The 23,482-nt window shown below is 45.0% G+C and overlaps 1 protein-coding gene across 2 annotated transcripts in view; it reads right to left on the reverse strand.

The window, feature by feature from the left end:
• SRP72 (signal recognition particle 72) overlaps nucleotides 1-23,482 on the reverse strand; it is a 259,141-nt gene that overhangs the window by 156,779 nt on the left and 78,880 nt on the right. For both annotated transcript variants that reach the window (XM_085641079.1, XM_085641078.1), the window contains exon 9: nucleotides 8,338-8,469. In XM_085641079.1, the coding sequence (XP_085497205.1) occupies nucleotides 8,338-8,469 (132 nt within the window). The remainder of the gene's footprint in view (nucleotides 1-8,337; nucleotides 8,470-23,482) is intronic.

Genomic DNA, 23,482 nt, shown 5'->3' on the forward strand with positions numbered 1-23,482 from the left:
GAATTCTTCCTCGACCTCGACGACGTCCGCCGATGAAATCGTTGGAATCTTGAATTCCTTCATCTTGGCGTCAAACTCCTTCTTCCTTTGAAGGATGTTCTCCATTTCGGCCTCGAGCCGCCTTTTCTTTTTCTCCATCTCGGAGATGCTTTCGGCGTCGACCGCGGATCTTTTCGTCGAAACTTGCGTCGACGTCGACCGTTCTTTCAGCGTCGATCGGGCCGCTCCCTGGGTTGTCTTCGACGACCCTTGCCTTTCGGCGTCTTTCGGCACCAGGGAGTCCTTCTCTAAGGATCCGCTCGGCCTCTTGTCCATGGTTCCCCCTTTGGTCGTCGAAATTTTCGGCGCCGGGGCTCCCTTCGTGGACTTAGACTCAGATTTTTTCGAGTCACCCTCGTGTTTTCGAGGTACTTTCTGTTTTTCGCTCGACGATTCTCTTACCTCGTCTTCTTTTTTCTTGTCGGTCTCTACGACCGTGAAGTTTTCGGCTGTCCCGGCGACGTTGTCCTCGTCGTCCGAGGAGAGGCCCAGAGCGTAGAGCGACGGGGCCTTATCCTTGCCATCCATGCTGGCGTTGGCTCTTCTCTGCCGATCTCTCACTCTGAGCGTCTTCGGCGCGAAGGCTGAGCAGGCGTTGCAGTCCTTACTCTGGTGTTCGACCGGTAGGCAGAGGTTGCAGACCGGATGCTGGTCCTTCTGCGCGAATTTGTGGTGGCAGTTTGGGCAGAACTTGAATGGCGTCTTGTCCATTGCGCTCAGGGCCTCTGAGTGCGCATTCTCCCAGGTCGTCGAAGAAAAAAGGGCGCTGAACCTCCTTTCTTCGCGCTGCTGATGAAATAACCTCCTTTCCTGTGAAACTCCGATGTATTTGTCGACGAAACTCGCTTTTCTTTCTTCTTTCTTCGGTTGTAACTCTGGAGCTTCTCGATGACGATCCAGACCCAACGGCGGAAAAAAGAATCTGAAGATGGCGCCCCAAAGGTGGGACTTCCGCAGGAAGCACGACGACGTCACGGAAGGTGCACCAAATGGTGGTCGTCGCCGCCCACCTGGGTTACAAAAAAGACCCAACCACAAGATCGCGGAATAATGCACAGCATAGTGAATCCAGAAAGATTCACGCTGCAAAAATTATGGATTTAACGCAGATCCTTGTGACTGGGGGTAAGTGCTTGCATTGTCCAGCATTCCGTCCATCAATTGTTTCTTTTGCATATGTCGCCCTAAGTGGGAAGGGTATGCCCAGACGTGGGTCCTGTGCCCCCCTACACCACTGGATTCAAGCTAGCCTGGCTGATGAAGGGTGATGCCCTGCCCCCGGGCCCAGGATGCTTGTTCCCACTCCAGAGAGGACTTGGCTTGGCAGTTCAGGCTGGACTGTTCCCAGAAGGAACAGGGTCAAGACTGATTTGCATATGGCGGGTCCAAACTGGGGTGGTGTGGTAAGCAAAAGAATGATGGATTTAACCCAGATCCTTGTGACTGGGGGTGAATGCTTGCATTGTCCAGCATTCCATCCATCAATTGCTTCTTTTGCTAATTCTGCAGTATACCTACATATTCTTTCAGGTCTTAATATTTTAATTGGATTTATATTGTGCTTACTACCCCATAGGAGGCGTAGAAGAGCTTGACAGGCAAGTAGCACGCCACTCTGGAACCCAAGGTTAGTGGTTAGTCCAGTGGTTTTTGTGATTATTAATGCGCTTGCAAGAAAAAAATGCATTCATTTACTCCAGTTACTTTGTTACATATCAATAGCAGGTAGGTGTGATTATTAGTGGGGTCTCTGTGATTTCAGGAGAATGCTTGGTGAAATACATAGGCTGGTGGAGATTAGTTAGATCACAGGGATAGGGATTTGGAGAGGTGGCGATCTATGGAATGAGTTATCAGTTAATTGCAGAATTACATAAGGAAGGGTTGAGGCAGACAGGCATGAGACTGAGAGGAGGCTATACTGAGAAATAGAAAGCAAGATGAGGACGGAAGGTAAGAAGAGGGTCTCTCTGAAGAATGAAGAAAGAACGGACAGGAATCAAGCGAGAGTAAATCATTTTCATTTTTTCATGCAGTCTTTAGGAGTATTGTGGGAGAAGGCTTACTGAGTTAGCAAGTAGTCGGAAAATGTAAGCTGGCGAAAGTAACAATATACATAGTGTGTCATATAGAGGGCAGGCACCTTCAACATGTGTTCTAAGCGTATACATCATTTAAACATTAAGAGCCCTAGATACTGCAAAAAAGTGTGATGCTCATTTAAAGTGCTCCAGTGCCCGTGAGAAAATTAGCATTATATAAAACTGTAAGATAAAATCCGTACGCTGTGTAATGCCCTCTTTTCTTCACACTTGGAGAGGGTGCGAGTTAACGGTTAGAGCTGCCGAATCAGGAGCTGGGGAACAATATGAACGTGGCTGTCCTTTCCCGTTACTGAAATCATCACAACTTTGGAGATGGGAGGTTCAAAGACTAATAATAAATATACTCCACATGGAAAAGGAGAATATTATTTTCTTTGCTTGTAGTCCCTTGCCACATGCTCCACTTTTAATAATGAGCCAAAATAGGTGTTTCACTTAATTTTCTTCCCATCTAAGAGAGTTAAAGGCTACAAGGAGGAAATGTGAATGTAGGGCGTCTACATTTTTTGTGTAAAGACTTTCCTTGAGATGTTTATACAACTGGCTTAACCTCTAACCTGACTTTTGCAGTGACAGCAGTGGCCTAAAGCAATTATAATACTGAATTTGTATTTACCCTTCAATAGTCATCTGCGCATTACTAAAATTTATTCTTTATTAGGCTTGTGGTGCAGCAAGTATCTCAATTATGTACAAGTCTTGACAGGGGCTTGAAACAGCTGCCATCCCACAGTGGTCTGATGCAGGGTTTCAAAGCTTTGGAACAGTCTGTGAAACATTTTCATAAACACAGTTTGACAGATCAAAATGGTAGGCCACAATCAAACTCCTGCAAATCCAAACCAGTTCACATTCTGACCATTAAATTGTGTAGGCTATTATTTTATATTAAGTGCATCCTGGGATAAGTTGATGATATTTTTCATTACTTATAGATCAGAAGGCAATCATTTGGAACAAGATGTACTCTTCAGAGAGGGAAGAGTACAGCCAGTTTGACCAATTGAAGGTATTATGGATGGTCCTCCTTTAATAACTACAGGGTTCCAGAGACTATGTAAATTAGCCCCCACTTTTCTCAACGATACAGGATTACAATGGCTGCCATACATTGCAAACACAAGGAGATGATGGACGGAGCGCTGAAACTTTTCAGACACTCATCCCCAGTCACAGATCTGGGTTAAATCTATCATAGTATTTTAGCTCACTTCGCCACCTCAGTTCAGTCCCAGCTAAATGAAAATCAGTCTTGACCCTGTGCCCCATGGGAACAGTCCAACCCGAACTGCCAAGCCAAGTCTTTCCTGAACCGGAAACAAGCATCCTGGGACCGGTTTTGGGGTAACACCCCTCTTCAGCCAGGCTTACTTGAATCCAGTGGAAAAGTGAGCAACGGACCCATGTCTGGGCATACCATGCCAACGTAGGGCGAACAAAGCAAACACAAGGAGGTGATGGACGGAGCGCTGAAACTTTTCAAACACTCACCCCCAGTCACAGATCTGGGTTTAATCCATCATCGTTCTTTAGCTCACTTTGCCACCTCAGTACAGTCCCAGCCATATGCAAATCAGTCTTGACCCTGTGCCCCATGGGAACAGTCCAACCCGAACTGCCAAGCCAGGTCTTCCCTGAACCGAAACAAGCATTAACGAAGGACTTTCTCCTTATGTTGTTCAGCTTGGGTGCAATGATGCTAATGATGGTATTGCTGTCAGTGGCCTGCTGATCCCTAATCTGTGGATTACTCTTTGGGGGAGAACAGGATTGTTCTGAGAGACCTCATGACAGTTGGCCCAGTTCGATCTCTCTGGTCCATTTTTCAGCTGATCCCAACTCATCACTTTGAGACGTCTAACCACTATATTGAGGTTAGGGAGGATAATTTCCACCTCCAGCAAACAATGACAGATGGATTGAAAATGGTCTACCCCGAACTCTCAGATGCAGGATGTCCAGTAGAGTGTCACTGAGGTGGTCACAGTATCTATTTCACAGACAGTTACAGAACATGATACCCTTATCCTGTCTGCTCAATCAACACTAGATAATCTGGAAAATCAACTATGGCGGACACACCTCAGGGGTTTGAGTTATCAAAGGGCAAAAAGGGAAATGACGTACACTTATACATTGTCTGGTTATTACCACAGGCTTGCCCTAATCTGGCAGATTGGGACTGGGATTGTCAGATTCAATGTGCACACAGGCTCCTGATATCTAAGCTCCCTGGTACTGGCAGCAGATCTCGCCCTATACTGATCTATGTGGGAAACTCCCTTCTGCGATAAGCAATTTCAAGGCTTGCCAGTCTGCTCCAATTTCTGTAGACTTCACTTTCTTTTTTGTTCATCCTAGCTTTGAAAACTATGTTTCGCAGATGGAGATCGAGACAATGGATTGTCCCACTTTAAGCAACCGGCACTCAGGTTTACCTGCAGGAAACAGCACATCTTAAAATATTGTGTAGTGGGTAGACAAGGTTTTGCTTCACTGATAAAGAAGCCATATATATTCTCCAGCAGCGGCAAAAACAGAAGGAAGGGATTTGATTGGCTCACCACTAGGGTGCCTGCTGACTAAGTATCAATATCATATAGGGGAATTTGTGTCTCTTGTTCTATTTGTAGTCATTTTGGATACCTTGTTTTACTGTATTCTAGATAGACAGGTTGTGGGGGGGGGGGGGGGGGGGTAGTCAGCAGGGGCGCTTGGGGGCTGTGTTTCTGTCCAACAGACAAGGAATGGGGTGATTTTTTCCCGGGTGTTATATGGGTGGGTACTATGAACTGCATCTGATTCGCATGGCAGGTGGGTATTATGGGTGGGTACTATGAACTGCATCTGATTCGCATGGCAGGTGGGTAATCTCCCAGATTGGGCTGGCTAGTCAAGTTTATTTTATCTGCGTTGTATATGATCACAATAAAGATGACTCTGAGCTTTTAGATATGCTAAAGTTTGAACTAGCAAAATGGCATGATGATACATTGGTCCTTTGCGACTTCAACTGTATCATGAGCTACAAGCAGAATACAACAAATAGATCTGCTACTCCACGTATGACTTAAACTCTGAAGTCTATTTAAAAGCTAGCAAGGGTGCATGGCTTAGTCAATCTCTGGTGGACACTTCATTCGCTTGTTTCTGGTTATATCGATTATTCTGCACCTCATGGTCATTATTCTAGGATCGATATATTAATTTCTCAGGGTCTAATTAGTGAGCCCAGAATCGAGTTGTACAATATAGGATGATCCCAGTAAACAGTACTTGGCCAGACAGTACATAAATCATATAATCACACAGAATCAACAACAATACATAAAGATGATGATTAGACCGTGTTATTTACCACTCTGCTTTGAACTTCCAGCCAGCGCGTAGCGATTCAGCGCCGCTTGGCCCTTTCCCCTTGAGGCATTTGCATCACCGAGGATCGATTCGGTGCAAATGTGCACCTTGAATTATGAAGATCGAGTAGATTCTTTTCGCTGAACGATTCCTAGCCGATGAATACAGGTAGAACTCTTTTTGAGCATTTTGGAAGGGACACGCTGGAGTTTTCCCGCGGAGCGTGCTGGTGTCGCTCTCTATATTTTGGAGCATCTGTGCCCGATTTTCTCACGTCACAGCCCTCATTGTAGGGCCTAACATGGTGCCCTTCCCCTATCACAGTCCTGAGGAAGACCCCCGTGTAAGGAGTTAATTGACCTACAACAAATCTTGGGGTCAAAACGTCAACACTTTTCTCTCCCTGAGACAGCCCCCAGAAACAACAGAGATTGCTCTACTGTGTTTTATTTTGTGTGATCTGGCTATTGAATCATATGAATAATTCATGTACTACTGGCGAAATAATAGGCCAGGATTTATTTTTCTTGTCATTGAACTTGCCATTATTTGCTTGCACTATTTCCATATTCCCTTTACACTCCACTATCCTCACGAGAATCACCCACCACCCTTCTCCCTTTTTTTTTCCCCTGTCCTTTTGGGCACTTTGTGTATGAATTGTATTTGATATGTACATGTATTCCTTTAACAAAGTAGTGTGAATAAATAACACTGTCTAATCATCATCTTTATGTATGGTTGTCGATTCTGTGGGATTATATGATTTATGTACTGTCTGGCCAAGTACTGTTTACTGGTATCATCCTATATTGTACTATTAGCTACCCAGGTCCCAGTACCATTGGGTCTACCCACTTATGTATAGCAGAATAGCGTTGTGCCACAATATCACTTTAGATCATAATCCCTTGTTGCCAATGCTCTAGGTCTCCGATTCCTTAAAGTGATCACGAGGATGGACTTTTGCAAATCCCAAAAGAATGAACTCTCAGCTGGCTGAATTTATATCAGTTAATGTGGGCTCTTTTTCTCCTTCTATTGTCTGGGATACCCTGAGAGCCTTTGTGTGGGGCAGGGTCACCGTGCAGATTGTCTTTGAGCAAAATAGGTTCCATAATGGCCAAGCACAGCTGCTGTATTTTAAACTACTTCGGTGGGAGAAGAAACAAGCTCAAGCAGTTCCAGAGAAAGTTTCTAACAAGTCAAAGATACGATTTGACATGATCAAGTGCTGATGCAGTGTTGACTGTATACAGAAGGAAAAGGCTGCAGAGGCCTTTCATCACATCAAATTCCAATAACAAAAAATAAATAAGGATTTACAAATCGCATACCGGAGGATCTACCAGAAAGCTGGAAGGACAGCACCACCGTCTACCGGCACAGAACAGGCATTTTGATGATTCAGCCTTCAGTAAACTGATTGCTCCACTAGATTGGTCAAGGAAAATCTTTCCTGAATTTGTAAATGCCATAAGAGGGCTTCCATCAATAATAAATTTAATAAGGCCAAAACTGATATCACAGAAGGGGTCTTCAGTGGGAATGCAGGGGTCATATTTATTCATGCAATATTCCACTACACAAAGGAAACAAAAGAGAATCTCTGTGTCCTCTAGACCTACTGTCAGCTTTTGATGGGGTCTGCAGGGAACGCCTGCAGGAAAAGATGCACAATAGCAATACGTCTGCTAAATTATTATAGATAGCAACATAGCTGCTCTTCAACACATGCACACATTCAATTTCAAGGGAAAAGTAAGTTTTCGACCAAGATACCAATCCTTTTCTGTTTAATGGATTTCTTGCAGGCAAGCTGGCATAGCTAATGTCTACAGAGTACTTGGCTCAAAGGCTGCAGAGAAACAGACTGCTTGTACAATTACTCCCTGATAATACGGTGTTTTTCTCTAAAATACTTACAAGCTTCAACAATTGATTAATGCATTTAGTGTGTGTGCATGGAATTCAATGGTCTTTTCATAAATACCAAAACAGAATAAAAAATGATGAAATACACACGTTGCTAGATGGAAGCAAGTAGGAGGAAGCATTCTAGTTCAACTAGCTGGACTCCTTTGAATGTTGGCTAGTTCGTGCCTATTAAAAGACTATGTTGGAGGCCATCAAATGGACTGCTACCGTGTCAAACTTTTGCCATACACATAGCAATGTTTCTCTACAACCCACAATACAATTGTGACTGATTAAGTGGTGAGGACTGCATTATAAGGGCCAAAGGTATGAGTGATGCTCCAAGGTGGTGAGTTAAGTGAGAGCAAGAACTAGATTAACTGGAAGGGCCTGTGTGAGAAAAGTATGCCAGTTTGACAGTGCTGTATTTATTGGGTGGCTTGCACGAAATTAAAGTTGTTAAGCAAAATTAGTTTTGGGTGCAAATAAATAAGCTTATATTGGATTTTTGCAGGTGATTTAGTGAAAATTGTTATTATTTGAAGACCAGCTCCTGTGAAGTGAAATGAAACTGCACAGCATTCCTTTATGCCCACAACAGCACAAAATTGTATATTTTAAATCTGCCCCAAAACACAAGCTACATTCATTAGGTAGCAGATAAATGTGCTGTGGACATAAACACACAGCATCACAATATTTCAGGTTCCCTTTATTATTAGCCTCCCTGAGCACAATGGACCAGGCTGGCAGGCAGCAACGCGTGGGGACTGTGCGTTCTGTTGCAACTCAAATAAACTTGGGCAGGGACAAGGCAGGATAGAGAAGAAAATCATCAGCCCCCCCAAAAAAAATCAAATACGTAAAAGACTGCTCTGACATCATTGAGACTGAGTGGCAATGCCCTTTCATACAGTACCTGGTTTGTGTACATGGCGAGTAAGGCTTTATTGAACTCGATAGCCTGAAGTTGCTTCTTGGAAAGCTTATGTTCTACACCATCTGCATTAGTTAGTTTGACCTTTTTCTTGGAATCAAAGACATTTTGGTCCTTGGAAAAAGAAAAATGACAAAGCAATTTTCAGTATATGGTCACATGATAAATAATACATTTTGCCACCCAATACTGTCTGAGAATCAATGCACACTTTGCTCTTTTACTTCTGTTTGAAGCGGTGTGTAGACGCCTGCCCAGTTTTTGAGCATCTTACATCAAATCCCTTCCCAAGAAACATATTACAGGATCAAAACGCACCTCGGGTGATATACACATTTGCTATTTGCACATAACATCCACACTTTGGCTACAAGCTCATTGATCGACTTGCACCTTGGCTCAGAAACTATACAAACATCCAATCTTAGGAGCGAAGAGATTAGCTAGTTACAGATATAGTTTATTAATGAGACCGGTGGAAATAATTCTGGATAGTTGTCCTCAAAAAGTTTATAATACAATGATTTCGTTTTTATTTGCACTTCTGTTAAATCTAAAAACTAATTCAGGTCACTGAACGGCACACCAATTAAGACAATCAGTTGCATAATGAGCAAATGAGGGTGGCTCAGGGAAGAAAAAGTGGGGGAGGAGGCCAAAAGCCTGGCCACATGACAAAATTTATTTTTTAATGTTTTAAACATAGCTGCTATAGGAAAAACATGTTTTCTAACCCACACGTTTGCAAGAGGGCTAAATGATTTGACCAGGTGTGACCAGTAACAATCAGGTAACAGGGTTAACAATTTTCTACTGGCAGTATACTCCCTGTCATTTGTGGCTTCTGGTGCATTACAAACAAAAGTCTAGACAAAGTAAAAGTAAGACTAGTGCTCACCTCAAATTAGAGGAAGACAGAGCACTGAAGAATCCCACTATATGGTTCTCCAGCTTCATAGAAACGAATGCACCAATAGTCTATTGTGTTAGAAGGGGAGGATGCACAAGAAAGCTGCGAGTTGTCCTGGATTCTCCCTATTATACATACAACAGACACACTGACGTATGAAGTGGTCTTGCTGTGTACATCATAGTCTGTTAAGTCTATTAAGTTGTAACTCTGTAACTCCTGTTCCATAGACATAGCATGCTAAACTTTTATTGGTATGCTTGGACTATCACTAGAGACTTAATAGTGCATCGTTTAGGTCTATGAAGGTGATGGGTGAGGGACTTGAACACTGTATTGCCCCAATTGGTCTACCAAAGGACCAGACATTTAAGTTAGTCAATGACAGCAGCGGCAGCAAGGAAAAATTCTAGAGGATGGTTGAAAACAGCCCAGAACAATTACGGAGGATGCTACTATCGCCAGGTCTGAGCTTATGAGAATGGTGGTTTAATCTCTGCATCAGTTGAACTAATGAATTAATTTGTGGATGAATGACTGAGAAAGGTATGATTAGATAGCCCCCAAAATCAAGGGTCCTTGACCCTTGGTCATCAAAGTTAAATACAAGAAACCCTTAGAGAAGTGTCTGGTAGCATGAAGTCAATATTCATGGTGGAGTTACCAGAGTTTGCCAATTACCTATATGGACACAGAAAACTTTGCAATAAATTGACCGCATGCATATTTCCACTGCCACCAAGCAAAGAGGTATGGAAAGAATTCGCTTTTGCTGGAGTTTGTAAAACAAACAAGTTGACAGGGTACATAGTAACTAGTTTTAGCTTTCCGAAGAGACCTGGTGAAGACAGCCTGCACAAGTAGTTCACATGTGTGTAAGATCACAGACATCCAACAGTTGAGAGTCCTGATAATGAAATCCTATAAGGCGGCTCCAGTACAGAAGACATCAATAGAAAACTATTTCAATAGTTGCAAAGCTCTTCCTATTTGGATTAATGATAAGTGTTTAATTCTGTTGGGATGAAAAATGCACTGGGAACTCCCTCACCCTAGGCTTGATTTTGAAAGGATGTGGATTCAACAGTGTAATGCTCCAAATCTTCAAGACTTCTGTTGAACATGAGTAAGGACCACATGCTTCAATGAAGGAAGGAAAATGCTACTTACCAGTATGCATCTGTTCTTGACATGTAGAGCTGTAGATCCACATACTTAGCGTAGATCGCCATCTGGTGTTGGGCCCGGATGTTTGCACTTGTTTTTGTCCTGGAAAGTCTTTGGAAGTCACGGGATAGGTGACTACTCCTTTGGACCATAGTGCGCATGGGCATCGGCTCCATCCTCAGATTGTTTTTCGCCAGCAGGGAAATGAAGGAGTTTTGTAAGAGACATAAGATGCCCATGTATGCTGTATCTAAATAAGATAGTACTGGAAGAGATGAACGTAGCCGGGGAGGCGGGTGGGCGTGTGTGGATCTGCAGCTCTACATTCCAAGAACAGATGCATACTGGTAAGTAGCATTTTCCGTTTGATGCATATGAGCTGCAGATCACACACTTAGCATAGATTGTTTAGCAGTACCCATGCCTAGCGGCGACCACCAGTACCTGTTGTAGTAGTTTTAAATAGTGATAGGGGTACAGCCTGGCCCCACACTAACCTGTTGTTTTGTTTGCACATCCACAGAATAGTGTTTTGTGAATGTGTGCGGTGTAGACCATGTAGCTGCTTTGCAGATGTCTTCTAAGGGAATGTTCCCAAAAAATGCCATTGAAGCCCCTTTCTTTCGTGTAGAGTGGGCTTTAGGAGGAACAGATAAAGTACGTTTTGCTTTGTGATAGCAAATTTGTATGCACTTAACAATCCATCTAGCTATCCCAGACTTTGATATTGGGTTGCCTTTGTGTGGTGGTGAGAATGACACAAAAAGTTGTTTGGTCTTATGAAAAGGTTGTGTCCTCTCAATGTAATAAAGCAATGCTCTTTTGACATCTAGGGTATGAAGAGCTCTTTCTGCGACTGTCTGTGGCTGCGAGAAGACCACTGGCAACTCTACAGATTGATTGAGGTAGAAAGGAGAAATGACTTTCAGGAGGAATTTTGGATTGGTTCTGAGAACAACCTTATTGTGATGGATTTGTAGGAAAGGTTCCTGAATAGTTAGCGCTTGCAGTTCACTAACTCTTCTAAGAGAAGTGATAGCTTCTAGGAAAGCAACTTACCATGTTAGAAACTGGAGCTCACATTTATGTAGAGGTTCAAAGGGAGGACCCATTAGTCTTGTGAGAACGATGTTTAGATTCCACACAGGTGAGGGTGGTACCCTGGGGGGAATTATCCTTTTGAGGCCTTCCATAAAGGCTTTGATGGCAGGCACTCTAAAAAGTGATAGGTGTTGTCTATTTTGTAAATAGGCTGCTATAGCAGCGAGGTGCAGCCTAATAAATGTGTAGGCTAAGTTACACCTTTGGAGATGTAATAGGTAACCTAAGATGTGTTAAATAGACACATCTAGGGGATTGATGCTGTTGTTATGACAGTATATTACAAATCTCTTCCACTTGGCTGCATAGCAGGCTTTAGTGGAGGGACGTCTAGCTTCTTTAATGACGTTCATGCATTCAGGGGGAAGGTTAAGGTAACCGAATTCTAAGACCTCAGGAGCCAGATCGCAAGGTTGAGCTGAGCTGGGTCTGGGTGTTGGATCTCTCCACGGTTCTGGGTTAGGAGGCGTGGGGAGAGGTGTAGTTTTTGGTGCAGAACTACAGACAGTTCCAGTAATGTGGTGTACCACGGTTGTCTGGCCCAAGTTGGAAGAACTAGGATGAGAGTCAGTGCACGTTGCTGTAGTTTGTGCACCACCATTGGAATTAGTGGGAGAGTTAGAAAGGCGTACGCAAATCTGTTTGACCAATTCATCCAGATCGCATTGCCTTTGGACAATGGGTGTGGATACCTGGCGGCGAAGCTTGGGCATTTGGCGTTTTCGTGCGTGGCGAAGAGGTCTATTTCTGGTTGCCCCCACATTTGAAAGAATGGCTGAAGAACTTGTGGATGAAGTTCCCACTCATGAATCTGTTGCGTTTGACGGCTTAACAGATCGGCTATGGTGTTTTGGACTCCTGGGACATGTTGAGCTAGGAGAAAGATGTTCTGGGGTATAGCCCATCTCCATATGCTCTGTACCAGTTGAGAGAGCTGCAGAGAGTGTGTCCCGCCTTGTTTCTGTATGTAGTACATGGCCGTCATGTTGTCTGTGCGGACTAAGACAGCTTTGCCTGATATTTGTTTTTGGAAAGCCTTTAAGGCTAGGAAAATGGCTAGCAGCTCCACGTGGTTGATGTAGAGTAACTTTTGTTGAGGAGTCCACCTGCCTTGCATGGTGTGATGTAATAGGTGTGCTCCCCAGCCGGAGAGCGATGCGTCCGCTGTCATAACTATCTGTGGAACTGGCTCTAGGAACGGTCGCCCTTTGGAAAGGTTCTTGGTGTTCCACCATTGCAGAGATCGATGAGTGCGACAGTCTACCAACACCAGATCTGTTAGCTGACCTTGAGCTTGGTTCCATTGGCGTGCTAAGCACTCTTGGAGAGGACGCATCTGGAGTCTTGCATGAGGTAATATAAGTATGCAAGAGGCCATCATCCCTATTAGCTGCATGAACACTTGAGCTGGGAGAGAGTGTTGAGGCTGAAATTTGGTTATGAGAGCTTGCATGCTTGCTATCCTGGCTGGGTTGGGATCGGCTAATGCTTTTGAGGTGTCTACTGTGGCACTGAGGTATTGTTGTATGTGGGACGGTTGTAGAGGAGACTTGGCGTAGTTTACTGTGAACCCCAAATTGTGGAGTAGTTGGATAGTGGTGTGAGTGTGATGTACACACCGACTGTATGAGCTGGCTTTTATGAGCCAGTCGTCCAGATATGGGAAGGCGTGAATGTGTGGTCTCCTTAAGTGGGCTGCCACTACCACTAGGCACTTGGTGAATACCCTTGGTGCTGTTGTGACTCCGAAAGGGAGTACTTTGAATTGATAGTGTTGGCCGTCCACTACAAATCTTAGATATTTCCCGTGAGGTGCGTGAATGGGGATATGAAAAAAGGCGTCCTTGAGATCTAGAGTAGCAAGGAATTCGCCTTGTGAAAGAAGAAGAAGGACCTGCTGGAGTTTAACCATGTGAAAGTGGTGTGATTGTATGTACAGGTTTAGAGGTCTGAGGTCTAGAATTGGCCTGAGAGAGCCGTCCTTCTCTGGTATGAGAAAATACAGGGAGTAAACTCTTGTTTTTTGTTGGTGCAGGGGAACTGGTTCTATTGCACCTTTTTGTAGTAGGGAGATCACCTCCAGCTTTAGCTGAGATAAGTGTTCTGATGACATTGGGCGTTGTTTGGGTGGTATGTGTGGGGGGGTAGAAGTAAGTTCTAGACAGTAACCTGATTGAACTATTTACCTCACCCACCTGTCTGTAGTGATCTTGGTCCAGACAGGCAAGAACTGTTGTAGTCTTCCCCCGACAGGAGTGGAACGGTCTGGGGGAAGTGGAGGAAAGTCATTGGGTAGGGGTGGAGGCAGAGCCGGTGTTGTTGGTCTTGCCTCTGCCTTTATTATTGTTGCCTCTGTAGCCTCCTCTCAGGTAACCTCTAGTAAACGTAGACTGGGTGGGAGCCTTGTAAGAGGTGGAGGGGTAGTCTGAGGAGTAGCCTCTGGGGGTGCCCTTGTAAGGTGAGCGACGAAAGGAACGTCTGGGAGCTTGCGATTGCAAGGCTCCCATTGATTTAGCTCTGTCCGTATCCTTTTTCATGTTTTCAAGGGTTGAATCTACATTTGGGCCAAATAGGTGCTCCTGATCAAATGGCTGGTTGAGGATGGAGCTTTGAACTTCAGGTTTAAAACCCGAGATGCGTAGCCAGGCATGCCTACGCAAAAGGACACTTGTGTTTAATGCTCTGGAGGCGGTGTCTGCCACGTCGAGAGCACAATGGATGGAGGTGTTGGTGATAAGCTAACCCTCCTGTAGGAGCTCATTGGCCCTGTTTTTGTATCTATCTGGGAGGTGCTGCATTATGGACTCTAGTTCATCATAATGTGCCCTATCATACCTGGCTAACAGCGCCTGAGTGTTTGCGATGCGCCATATGTTAGCCGCCTGTGAGGCTGTTCTTTTGCCAGAGGCGTCCAAGAGTTTAGACTCCTTGTCGGGTGGTGCAGTGTCACCTGATGTCTGAGAATTGGCCCTTTTCCTAGCATTGGAAACTACCAGGGAGTCTAAGGGTACTGGGCCTTTAATGTAAGCTGGGTCAGTAGGGGCAGCTTTATATTTTTTCTCGATCCTGGGGTTAATAACTCGAGCCCTAACAGGATCTTTAAAGACTTCAGGTGCATGCTTAATAACCCCTTTAAGCATAGGTGTTGAGGTGGACCTTTTGATTGGTGTCAAATGTATTTATTAGGAAATCCTGCTCTATGGGGTCTGTATGCAAGTCAACCCCGTGGTAATGGGCAGCTCTGTGGACGAGCTGATTAAAGCCCATGGTGTCCTCTGGAGGGGAAGGCCTGTAGGAGTAGATGTCATCCTGTGGAACATTAGGGACATTTGGCATGTTATAATCATCCCAGGGGTCTGGGGAAGAAGGTGGACTAGGATCCCCTAGTGGCACATCGTCCGGACCCTCCCCTATGTCATCCAAGGTGTCATCATCGTCTACTGGTGTAGGAGATGGTGTAGGGGAACGGTGTGGTGGAGGAGGAGGTGGTGGAGGAGGAGTTGGAGAAGGGACTCTTAGAGGAGAAGTGGCAAAGTCCCTCTTTTTAGGTGGTGGAGCCTGTGCAGGCGCATCTAGTGGTCTTTTCCTAGAACTAAGTCAATTGACCAGTTTTAGGATCCCTTATTAGAGTCTTTTGAGCAGGGTCTGGTGTGAACAGTTCTTCTGTTGGGAGGTTGATCTTTCGGAGTCGACCGTTTCGGTTCCGTAGGCTTCTTCGGCACCGACTCTGTAGTGGTTTGGTGTTGTTTTGTCTGGAACCTTGTGTTTTAACAGTCTCTGTGGCCTGTGGAACTTGTCGCTTTTTCGGTTCCGAGGCTTTCCTTGGCTCCGAATCCGAACCCTTCGGGAGTGGTTTTTTGTTCGGCACCGAATATCTTTTCGGTGTCGACGATTCGGAGCTTGTGGGTTTTGGTGCAGTGTGCTTGGATGTGGAAGCAGCTGAGGAGGGCGGTTTCTTTTTCAGTGCCGGTGATTGTGTTTCGGTACCGAGGGCAGGCTGACTCGAGCCCGAGCTGCCTGAAGGCTTAGTAGGCTTCTTTGCCGGGCCCGAGGGCGGGTCATGGGAAGCAGTCTCGCGTTGTGCACCTTGGCCCGAAGGTGTGACCAAAGCCTTTATCGATGGTGCCGGGAGGGGGTCGGGGTAGACGGTCTTACTTACGGTCCTCTGCGCCGGAGTGATCTCTTCGACGTCGGAGTCATCGGCTTCTGAAGCGTTGACTAGGCCTTCTTCGTCTTGGAAGAGGTCATCAGGAATTGATGTCGACGAGCGAGCCATGGATCTTCGAGCAAGCCGGTCCCGAATGGTCTTCTTGGAGCGGAAAGAGGCACAAGCTGGACAGTCTCTGGCCTCGTGCTCTGGTGAAAGGCAGAGGTTACACACCTTATTCAGATCGGTGTGGGGAAACTTCGACCCACATTGAGGACACTTCTTGAACGGCGTCCTTTCCATGAGCCAGAAGCCAAGGCCCAGGTAGGCCCGAAGGCCTTCGTCGACGATCGGAATCGAGGACTTCGATTTGGAGAGATGCGCGACGATTAGGATTCGCGATCAAGACAATACCGTCGAAAGGGTGAAGGATTGTGCGTCGAAGGTGGAATCGGTAACAGTTCCGAACTGGAGCGCGACAAACACATCAGAGCCCGATGGCGGAAAAAAACAATCTGAGGATGGAGCAGATGCCCATGCGCACTATGGTCCAAAGGAGGAGTCACCTATCCCATGACTTCCAAAGAATTTCCAGGACAAAAACAAGTGCAAACATCTGGGCCTAACACCAGATGGCGATCTATGCTAAGTGTGTGATCTGCAGCTCATATGCCTCGAACAAATCTTTTCTGAAGTTGAAATTACATGGTTACGGTTGCCTCGATGGGAGGCCTGCATGAAAGACTTGACCAATGTGACAGAGATTTGGGAGACTTCAAAGAGCAAATAGAGCCACTATCTGATCGGTCAATATTTCAGATGCAAATACCAAAGACTAGGAAATGAAAAACCCACAAATTAAAAGGCAATACTTAGCCCAATTCCCAAAGTTCTATACTCTAGTAACATAAACCACTAGGTGAAAAATTGCAGAAATAGTGTTGCTGTAGAGTCATGGTCTCGTTACACCTAAATGCATTAAGTAGAACTATTTTATTGACAGCCACAGTGATCTGAGCCATTGCAAACACTTAAGCAAAACAGACAAATCAATTTAATGAAAAGAATGTTCAAAACAAGACCAAAACATCAAAATAAATTTCTTTCTTTCAAATACAATGTCAAAAAGCTCCTTCTTGTCCTTTCTGTCCCTGGGAACATCAGCTGTTCTAAACTTTGAGAAGTATTTCCAGTACCTAGCTTTAAGGACAAAGAAAGCTAAACCTCGGTCCTCTCTATCATACAGATACAATCAGAAGGCCCATCCTTATCTGGTGTTCTTCAAGTCCAGCTGAGGTAATGGAAGAGCAAAGTCATTCTTAAAGTGGTTTCAAGTCAGCAAGTAGTTCTAATTGCCAGGTAAAACTTGATGGGCCTCATAATCCATATCTTAGATATGCTGAGATGCCAAAGCATCAGAGAGCCTGATCTCTCTTGAGGACTTGGTTGGACCCAACGGGCCATCATCATCCTGAAATTGAACTCTCTCTACCGAGAAGTGCCATTCGCTCTTCATCAAAAACTACCCTAAATTGGTGGACCTATCCACCTCCGAAGCAGACCTCATTGCCCAAGGGGGGTTGTTCGGGGACCCATTCATATAGGAACTGGGTAAATTTGTCCTGACCTTTAATTCCCAAGATAAGACGCAAGCATCCATAAAGTGCATCTTTAAGCCTCTGGTTTTCACAGGGGCTGGCCGAGGTAAGGGGCGTTCAGCCAGCCACGCTCAGCACCCAGCCTTCACCAGAGGACAAGACGACAAGAAGGGGCAATACCAGGACACCTCCAAGTTTGGAAATGTTTACCCCCACCCGACGGCAATCCCGCCATCGAGGTGCAAGAGAAGGGCGACGCAGAGGCAATAACCAGGGTACCAGTTCAGGTGAGCGTACAGACCTTTCCTCAGCAGCGCCTGGGAGGCGGAGTTGCTTCCACAACTGGCAGGCCCTCACCGCAGATGCCTGGGTCCTTCAAACTGTACGGGGGTTCCATAGAGTTTTTGGCTCCCCTTACCAAGAAAATAACTAAGCCCCCTGGTCTTCTCTCCCGCTGGCTGCTCTAGTGGACATGGTGGTATCAGATCTACTACACAAAGGGGTAATCGCGAAGACATTACCTTTAAACAATCTCTTCATAGTAGATACGAGAGATGGTGTTCAGAGACGGGTAATCAACTTATAGAATTCAATAAATGGTTGGTTTACTGGCATTTCAAGAAGGAGGGCAACCATCTGCTCCGGGATCTTCTCCTTCCCAATGATTAGATAGCACGTCTGGGCCTTAAGGACGTCTATCTAACGGACCTGGTTTTCCCTCCTCACAGCTGCTTCCTCCAGTTTCAAGGGCAGGGGGGAGACTTTCGAATTCACCACCCTTCCTTTCGGTCTGTCATCCGCTCCTTGGTGCTATACTAAGGTGATGCTTCCAGTAGTAAAGTTCCTCAGAGCTCAGGCCTTCGCCTCATTATCTACCTCAACATCATTAGCCTGATTGACCAATGCCCACTAAGCCTCTTGCGACATCTGCAAATGGCTGTCTCGCTCCTGGAATCTCTCGGGTTCATCATAAATAGGGCTCCCGGTTTTATGGTATTTATATTTTTGTCATTTGCGTCTGTATTTATCCATATTTATTTTTTGCTAATTTTACCAGTATTTATCCATATTTATTGTTATGTTATTAGGGATTTATAAAACACACGGATACTCAATAGAGTGACCCGGCGCATCTGTCCAAGTGCCAGAGGAAGCTTGTTCCAAAGTTGCGCTGCTTGTACCTGGAAGGAGCAACCACCAATTCGAGCATAGGAGGATTTGGGGATGCAAGCTAACTGAAGTGCAGCAGACCTCAGGGGACAATGCGGGTAATAGAATTGCACTCTCTTCCTAAGGTATGGGGGCCCCCCATCCCATGGAGAGAATTAAAAACCTATTTTAGATTTTGTGAAAAAATGACGCTGAAATGTGTATATTTCTGCATTTATTTAACGTACATTCATGCCTGACAGGTTTCAATGATGTACACACACTCAGATTATCAAATATGCACTTATAAGAAATCATGGAAATGTTAGTATCAAGGTGTGCAAATCTACTGCTGTTTAAGGCTCTTTCTTAAATTTCCTTTATTTTTTTAATCCCCTTGCCTGTCACTTTTCACAGCTATTGGGCTGGGATTCATGACTGATATAATTTAGAATCACTCAAAAACAACCCAATTTCCGTTTTTATCCACATTTAGAAATAAATATAGACTGGAAAATAAATGTGTTTCGGTTTTATTTATCTGTAAAAATCTGTAAAAATGGAAAAACAGGGAGCCTTAATCATAAACCAGCAGAAGTCGACTCTTACCCACTCTCAGTCGAAGGTGCTCTTGTGTTCTGTTGTGAACTCGGTTCTGGCCACCCTCAACCTTCCTTCGCGGAAGATGAACAAGATCCAACATGAGCTACGTCACCTGACAACCAGGTCCTCCCCCTCCCTACGCCAAATAGCAAGAGTCGTGGGACTCCTGTCGTCCTCGATCCAGGCCATATTCCTGAGCCTCTTTCATCATCGGGCCCTCCAAAGATGAAAGGCATCCCATTTCGGGAAGGGACTGACTTACTCTCAAATGGTCCCCTTATTGGAGGACGTCAGGGAGGAGATCCAGTGGTGGCTGGCAGACCTGGTCATAAAGTCCGACGTCAGTGGCATGGGCTGGGGGCGAAGTGTGGGGATTTCTCCACAGGCGGAAGATGGTCTGTGTAAAACAAATCCATGCATATCAATTGCCTCGAACTTCTAACGGGTTCTTTCATGGTCCGCTGCTGGACCAAGGATCAAGCGCAGTCTTGTATCCTCCTCATGATGGACAACATGGCGGTAGTCCAGTACATAGATCATACTGGGGCACTCGCTCCAAGAACCTTTTGGATCTTGCCTGCAACATTTGGTACTACTGCCAGCAGAATCAGGTCTCCTTAATGGAAGAGCATCATCAGGGGGCGGCCAAACAGGTAGCGGATTGGCACTCACTTCAACTCCAAGACATGAGCCTCTGGCGTTTACATCCACCGTTTTCTAAGCCCAATGTGAATGGTGGGGCCGTTCTCGGTAGACCTCTTTGCATCCCACCTAGACCGCCAGCTCCTGAGATACTTCAGTTAGAGCCTAGATCCAGCTGCGGCAGCCATGGACTAGTTTCTCCAAAATTGGCAACCTTCCCTCCATTATTGATGATCATGTGCCTCTCAGCTCAAGCGGCGGACATCATCCTAGTGAAATCGGCATGGAGATAGCAAACTTGGTATCTAGTTCTTCTGGAACTTTCTTGGGATTATCCAATCCCTCTACCCCTGTCTCTGGGTGTCTTCTGAGGTCAGGAGGAGAATCCCCCCCCCCCCCATCCTCTGGTCCTGGAGGAGTCTCTTATGGCTTGGAAGATTACAGGGAACACTGGAAACTGGAAGGCCTTTCGAGGCAGGCTGTGTTCCCCCGTTCCAGGGCAGGGGCGGACAGCACAGTCAAGCGTTATTGATCGGCATGGACTAGATGGATGGACTGGTGTCATACACGACATCTGGATCCCATGGGGACAGAGACTGCCCACATCCTGAACTTCCTCGCCTCCTTGGATTTGGAGGGTCTGGCTTATCAATACTTTCAGATCAGTGATTTCAGCCGGCCATTCGCCGGAGTGCAATTACCCGGTAGGTGAGCACCCCATGGTGCGCAAGCTCTTGAGAGGCATTCGCCTTTCTCTCCCTCCAGAACCCAGGTACTCTGTTCTGTGGGACATCATTAACAAGGTTCTCAACTTATTGTTGTCTAGGTCATCAAATAGATAACCATTGTGGAAAGAATTTTCAGCTAAATTAGTCATTCTCCTCTGGCTAATCTCTTGCCGTCATGACTCGGATGTCAGAGCTCTTGACATAAAAGGTAGGATATTTACCCTGGAATGAGTCATCTTCCATATTACAATGCGTACAAAATGTAACTCTAGTTTGGTTAACTATCCTTCTTTTCCAGATTCCCTAAAACTATGTGTTGTGAGATGTATAAAGGCTTTCGAGGCCATGACGGCGGACGTTCGTCCGCATGGAGAGAGGCAACTGGTAATAGCCCTACGCAAACTTCTACAATTACCAGATGGGTCCGGTGGGCCATACAGGAAGATTGCATTGACACCAAAATGTTTGGGGCGCATTCTGCCAGAGGGGTGTTGGTTTCCAAGGCGTTCTCCTTCGGGCCCGCCTGGAAGATATCCTCAATTGGTGTGGAGTAGTCGTCCTACTGCGCTTTTAAAAGGTTTTACTTTAAACCAGTCTCTAATATTGCTTAGCTGGTTGTGGATAAGCTTTAAATTAGCACAATCCTCGCCTCCGGTCCTGCCACAGAATGAAAATTTTCCTAGCTATCGTAATGGTAAGTTTCAATTCTATTAAGGACACTGAGGCAAGGGTTAACCCAATCGCATAGCTTCTCTCCCTTGAGTGTGATATGCTTACGTTAAGGTGAATATGTAAAATTCCTTGACTCACATGTTCATAGTGTTCACTGACCAAGACTACTTTGTGCACGATTGTTGGTTTGAATACTCAGATTGTCTGGTTTCAAGATTCATGCATATTTGTTCAATTGCTCCTAGGATCCGAAGGGTCAACACTGGATTAATGATGCTACTCTCCATCTGCAGTCACAGGAAGAAAGAGGAGGAAGCAACAACAATGTGTGACTATGGAGGGGACTGGCATCATCTGATTAGATGTTGATATTTTGTTGAACTGTGACTTGTTCCCTTGGGTTTATGGGAAAGAAGTCTGTTAATATTTTGTGGCTGTATTAATAAAACTAAGAGAAAACAGCGTAATTCTCGCCTCCGTGCCCTTAATTGAATTGAAACTAGGACATTTTTCGTTCTTAGCGTCAGCCTTCTTTCAAGTAGATGCAGGTTATTATGACCGCAATCTTCATTAAAGGCCAACTATTTTCTATGGTGACAGTGAAGGGGAAGGGAATCTCTTTGGTGGCTGGTAGCTAGCGACAGCTGAAAACACCTAATCCTAAATCCAATAGAGTTCCCAAAGTAAAACCATCAATTTTTTTACAACATTTTACTCTCGGCTTGAGTGCAGATTCTCATTCTGGCGATCTTCAAAAATGCTAGGACCCAAGAGCCATGATTAAGAGTTCAGTGCCTAACTTGGGGGCTGACACAGGGAAATTGCATACTCCCCTTACTCCCAGCCACAAACCCACTCAATCTGGGGTCAAAGCACAGGATTGATGCTCCCTGCAGTAATGGCAGACTATTTGACTAGGAGCAGGCCACTACCAGAGGCAAACTTCACACCAGATCTCTGGATACCATAAACATATCAAAAATCTGAGACATAGGTTGTTCTTTAAAGAACTCATCTGCTCTTCATAACCATAATCCTACCCCACATTCCACGACACATCGGGGTGGATGGCCTACATGCCAAAGATCTGATGTTTGGTAATGACCATTTGTACTCCCACTGGGGTCACATCATGCCTAATCAGCAGGGCTAGGGAGTTAACAACTGTAAAGGCAAGCATGGCAGAACTTTTTAACCCATTGTCCAGGTCTTGAGGCACAAATGAACTATTTTCTATATAATCCTCCCTGGATTATATGCAACAAAAATGCAATATCAACAATGAATTAGACTTTCGATAAATAATACAACTGTGTGTAGATGGTTTCTTAGGGTGCTCCATAATCTAACCTATGGGAAAAATTATTTTTATTCACAAACAGGCTTTTTCCATTAGGAAAACAGCACTGCTGTCCATGCAGTGAAACAGCACTTAATGTGGTCACTAAAGGAACATGTCTGTCACTATTAGGCACGTCCCATTTCTAAATGTTATGCACCAGGCTCTGAGGCATTGAGACATCATTTTGGATGAGTAATCCATGTCAAAAGGGCTTACTTTAAGAGTGGCTTAGTGCAAATTTGTCTACTGCGTTGACAGGACAGGTGTCATGCTTTTAAAACGAACCTTGGCAAAGCCAATAATAAGTCGGAGCATTATTGACCCACTGGCTTTGCCAATGTCAGCATCAGCAAAAAGGAATAAAAAGCAATGGGCAGTGGGTGAGTGATTGAGATAGCTAAGGACACACTCCATGAGAGTGTACTTATTTTCAAGCTCTCTCCCTTGTGTGTTTCTTTTAAGAGAGGCAGGGATGTGTCGAGAAAGCAATGAACAAGTTTGGGGAGTGCAATGAGAGAGAAACATGGAAATGGGTGGGGGGAGAACTTTAGGGGGTAAGCAGTGCACACGAGAAAGGTTGAAAACACATGCACTCTCATGGAGTGCTGACATAAAAAGAAAAAATACATTCCCTGAATGGAAGCAGTGGAAGGATACAAGTCAGTCACAAATGAAGGAAAAGGGACTATGCTCAAAGTGAACGAAAAACACAAGAAGACAGAGGAAAGCCATTGAATAAGAAGAAAGCAAATGAGAGTAACAAGAAAGCCAAACAGTTGTAAGGAATGGAAAACCTGTTTTTAGTACGGTCTATATGAGGCTTTCGCCTACAGAGAGCTAAAAGCTGTTGGGTAGGCGAGACCTAAAAAGTATATACATCAAAAATAACAGGAGCATGTAAAAGTCATCTCGCTATCGAAAGGGTTTTCCATGTAAATGTCAGTGCTTACGACTCGAGAGAGGATATCTCATTCGCAGGATTTCTCAGCTTCGGAAAGGGCCTGTGTGATAGAAAGTAGGATGTCTCTCGAGGCTCAGAGTGCTCAAGGTAGATATGGGTTATGAATT

This window comes from Triturus cristatus, chromosome 2_2 (assembly GCF_964204655.1).
Source record: "Triturus cristatus chromosome 2_2, aTriCri1.1, whole genome shotgun sequence".
NCBI lineage: Eukaryota > Metazoa > Chordata > Amphibia > Caudata > Salamandridae > Triturus > Triturus cristatus.